The 4,775-nt window shown below is 36.0% G+C and overlaps 1 protein-coding gene across 1 annotated transcript; it reads left to right on the forward strand.

Annotated features, from left to right (window-relative positions):
- Nucleotides 1-2,477: 2,477 nt before the first annotated feature.
- Nucleotides 2,478-3,450, forward strand: LOC114686575 (olfactory receptor 14J1-like). Its single transcript, XM_028861238.1, is given in 2 exon segments — nucleotides 2,478-3,410; nucleotides 3,412-3,450. Coding segments are annotated over 2 exon segments (972 nt in total).
- Nucleotides 3,451-4,775: the final 1,325 nt, after the last annotated feature.

The raw sequence follows: 4,775 nt of genomic DNA on the forward strand, positions 1-4,775 counted from the left end.
GTAACTTTGTGTAAGTCCAAACTTCCATTTCAGAAGATAGTGTGAGCACACACACCCCTCCCCACATAAAAGCAGCTCAACACAATTGCTCTCCAAGGACATAACATGGTTTCAAATCTACAGTTGTGGACAAGAAATATCAGAAGGTGCAGAACAACTTGGGGAGCTGCACACACAAGAAGACATTCTGGAGTGAGTTTTTACAAATTTGGATGAGGAAAGGTAAATATTTTATGGAAATTCTAACACAAACTTATAATCTTACTTAGTTTGGAAAAGCAAGACTAGATAACAAGTAAGCAAGGATACATTACTGATAATAAACAGAATATTTTAAATTCATATAGACATAATAAGGGGCCATATGAGACCAATGAATAAGAAAAGTTATCATTTTACATTCTTGCATTTGTGACAATTCTGTAAACTATTAAAGCACTTCTTCAACAGCTCTCAGATGTCAGCAAGAGAGACAGCCTGAGATGAACATGCTAAGTGTGATGGTGACCCTGTCCCTGTGTCTTTTTTGATATATGTGAATTTTTATTGCTCAGATGCCATTTCTGTTATTTAAGCAACTAACTTATTTTTTCCTATTAAAGTGCTTAACTCCAAACTGACGAAATTGAATGATCAATATTACTCAGCCTTGTTCTCTCCCAGTGTACTGTATGATCTGCCAGATTAAAATATTAAGATTAAATGAATATAAAAATTTATTATGAACAATGATTATGGACATGTTTATCATTTTACCAACATCAAGTAAAAATACTATCAAAGAAGCAGAATTTGGAAAGAAGAAAACTGTGAGAAACATAAGTGATATCTCTAGCTTGCACTGATTTCTATTGTAGGACATGAGGTTTTGAAGAAATCACATAGTATGAGGATATTCTAAAAGGATTAACGTTATGACTGAGGTACACAGAGCAGGAGACAAGACACAAGAGTTGTATCATATGGAACAAGTTATCTAGCTTTTTTTTTAACAGTGTTTTATTTTCCTTTAGATGGAGGAAATTTTTATGAAGCCCACACCAGTTTGAATTCAGCATGGTACTGCTACAGCTCCTGGGATTCTTTTTCTCATGTCATGCTTGGCTCTAAAACCATTTTAATAATCAAACTCAAACATCCTGTCAAGTAATTTGATGTAGGTTTGGAATGATTTGGTATCACGTTCATTCTTTGCAAAAGAGATATAAGGGAAGTGGAGTGAGTTTATTCTGTCTCAAGAGAGATGCCACTACATGGAAGATGCCTCAAGATTGAAAAGGGTGACCTCAAATTTTATTCTGTGATTGCATTCTAAGCATATGATTTATAAGTAGACACAAGAAAATATATGGTGATATTTCACAGGACTTAAAACCTCAAAAGACTGTTCTTTTTGCCTAAAACTCATTAATGGAAAAAAGAAAACATACAGAAAGCTGACACTTTTAAATTCTCATCAACGCTCAAACATAAACATGCATCTTGCAAGGGGAGAATGATGGGTTATTTTTAACCCCTCAAATATCAAAGCAAAGGATCATGAACTAAAATATGACTTATCTTCTATCTGAAACATAAATGACTTTAATTTTCCAGTCTCTTATTGAAGTTAGGCACTGGATGTTGGTCATTTTCCTCCACATCTTAAAGCACCTCAAGAACTCACTGTGTGTCTTTGAAATTGTCTTTGCTTTTTGGTAAGTGCTAGTAACTATTTGATGGCTACACCTGAAGGCTATTATTATGGACAGCAGTTCAAATAGATGCTAAAAATGCCATAAAATGAAATAGGATATCTAAATTGAGAGTGGAATGTGAGTATTCCCTTTGTATAAGTTTTTTTTTTCTGTTCTTGATTTCAAAAACTACTGCAAGGTTACTTAAGAGCAATACATCTATTCATTTTTACAGTTGGTTCTACAATAACAGACTCTCTGTAATGACAGTATTGTTTGCTAAAGAAAATAGCTATTTCCAGTGGACAACCAAGCTATATTTAATTCCTGGCATATTCCCTATAAATGCCTATTTCATCTGTTAAAATGGTACCCTGTCCTGTCTATACATAACCGGTCCCATGTTAAAAAATCTTTCATCCTTAGCCCATCTATTACAAAAGTAGTGGGTTTCTATTGTAGCAATGGAATAGTGCTTTTTCACAGGGCAAACACAGCTACATTCCTTAAGAGAACCAGTGATGGACCACATGTACATTTACCTGTAACTACTGGTTTATGAATAGATAGTGTGAGCTCCATTGACATTTTGATACACACACACACACACACACACACACACACACACACACATATTTGTTGAGATATATATATATAAATATATATATATATATATAAAATTTGAGACAGTAATTATTGAAATAAATACTGATGAAAAAATAAATAATTCCTCAGTATCTGTATATTGCATTTATTATATCATTTTATTCTTCAGCTTCTACCACAAGTTCTAGTCCTAAGATGCTTGTGAGAAATGTAACCACAATGAGTGGATTCCTCCTAATGGGCTTCTCTGACAACCATGAGCTACAGATATTGCATGCTTTGCTCTTCTTGGTGATATACGTATTGGGATCAGCAGGTAACTTCATCATTATCACCATCACCACACTGGACCCGCAGCTCCAATCTCCAATGTATTACTTCCTGAAGCACCTTTCCCTTCTGGACCTCTCATCCCTTTCTGTCACAGTTCCCCAGTATATTGAGAATTCCCTGGCAGGCAATGGATACATTTCATATAGCCAGTGCATGCTGCAGGTTTTTTTCTTCACAGATTTTGCCTGGGGTGAATTGGCCATTCTCACAGTGATGTCGTATGATCGTTATGTGGCCATTTGCTTTCCACTGCACTATGAGGTCATCATGTGTCCCAGAAAGTGTAGGTTGGCTGTGACAGTTGTATGGCTAAGCAGTGGTATCTCAGGAACCTTATATGTAGCAACCATATCCTCTATCAGGTTCTGCGGACCCAAAATAATCCACCAGTTCTTCTGTGATGTCCCCCAGTTGCTCAAGCTCTCCTGCTCTAATGATTACCTTGGAGTGATGGGAGTGTCTTGTTTCCTGTCTGCAGTGGCCTTTGCCTGCTTTGTTGGGATTGTCCTCTCCTATGTCCACATATTCTCCACAGTTCTCAGGATGCCCTCTGCTGAAGGCCGGTCTAAGGTCTTCTCTACCTGCCTGCCCCACCTTTTTGTTGTCTCATTGTTTCTTTCCACAGGCTGCTATGCATATCTAAACTCAACTTCAGAGTCTCCAACTGCTTTAGATTTCTTGTTCTCTATCTTTTACACAGTACTGTCTCCAACACTCAACCCTGTTATCTACAGTCTGAGGAATGAGTCCTTGAAGGGAGCTTTAAGGAAGTTACTGTTAAGTGAAGAATTCATTTGGAAAAAATCCTTTTTGTTCTTTTGTTAGTGGCTACTAAAACCAGACACAGTGTTTTTAGTATTTTGAATATACTAGTTTTAGTATTAAGGATACCAAGATATTTTCTAGATAAAGTATATTATAAACACATTGCATAGTAAAATTTGATATGATTCTTTTAACCTATGTCATTAAGTTTACTGTTCTTTCAAGCTACTAAAAAGTATGATTAAAATCTAGAAATATAGACCCAGTTCTTCCTAACTCTCCCAGCCCATCAGCACATTGACGCAACTGTGAACTTACCAGTAATCCTAAAATGGGCTTTGAAAGCATGTTGATGGTTACATTATAATAAGAAGAACAATTATATTTACTGTTAGTGAATTCACCAGATGCATCATAATTTTTAAATATTTATTACTTACTTCAAAGGTTTGTTTTACCTTCTGTCTTTCCATATACAAATTTTAAGGATTAGCACAAGCATGTATGCTATTTTTGTGCACATATACATAATTTAATTACTATAGTTCTCTTGTGTGCCAAGTATTTATTGTAATTAATATAAAAGTCATTTAAGCTTTAATTCTTTAACTTGTATCACTTACTATCAATTTTCATTTACTCATAAGTCATTTTTAAAATGTAGTCCAAGTACTTAGGAGGCAGAGGCAAGCAGACCTCTGTCATAATTTTTAGGCCAGCCTGGTCTATATAGGAAGTTCTAGGTCAGTCAGAATCACATAGACAAATGACCGTGTGTTGCAGGGGGTAGAGTGAGGGAAGCTTCTTACCTTCCTAATTCTAAAGAAATTGGATTATTGGATCAAAGTGTACAAAATGCTCAATTGTCTTGCCAGTTTGAAGGTATTAATTTCCAAAATAATGAATGCATGACCATGAGCAATGTCTGGCCATGTTTCTTTATCCATTTAACAGGTATTTGTTATTTCATACAGCAGATATTCATAGAGAATCTTTTGTATGTTAGAGCGTATGAGTGCAGGTACATGTGTCATGTGCCACATTGCCCATGTGGAAGTCAAAGAGCAATCTTTGGATGTTGGTCTTTGTCTTTCTACCTTTTTGAGACAAGGTCTTATGGATATCTCTCCTTTTCCCTCCTGGCCTATTGGCCACTGGTCCATGAGTACAAAGGTGCAGAAGCAAGCGGCAACAGAAAGCTTTGTATATGGCCAGTGAGTATGGAGACAGCCCTTTAGAAGACTACTTTCAGTAAAACAACTCAACTTTATTCCAGAATATAAGGAATATATAGGATTGGAGAGCCTGGAGACAACTTTAATTTGCATTAAGTGACACACTCTTATCACAAGGCTTCATATGTGCCATTATGGTCCTATCAAAATGTCTAGAGCA

Source organism: Peromyscus leucopus, chromosome 16_21 (assembly GCF_004664715.2).
Source record: "Peromyscus leucopus breed LL Stock chromosome 16_21, UCI_PerLeu_2.1, whole genome shotgun sequence".
Lineage (NCBI taxonomy): Eukaryota > Metazoa > Chordata > Mammalia > Rodentia > Cricetidae > Peromyscus > Peromyscus leucopus.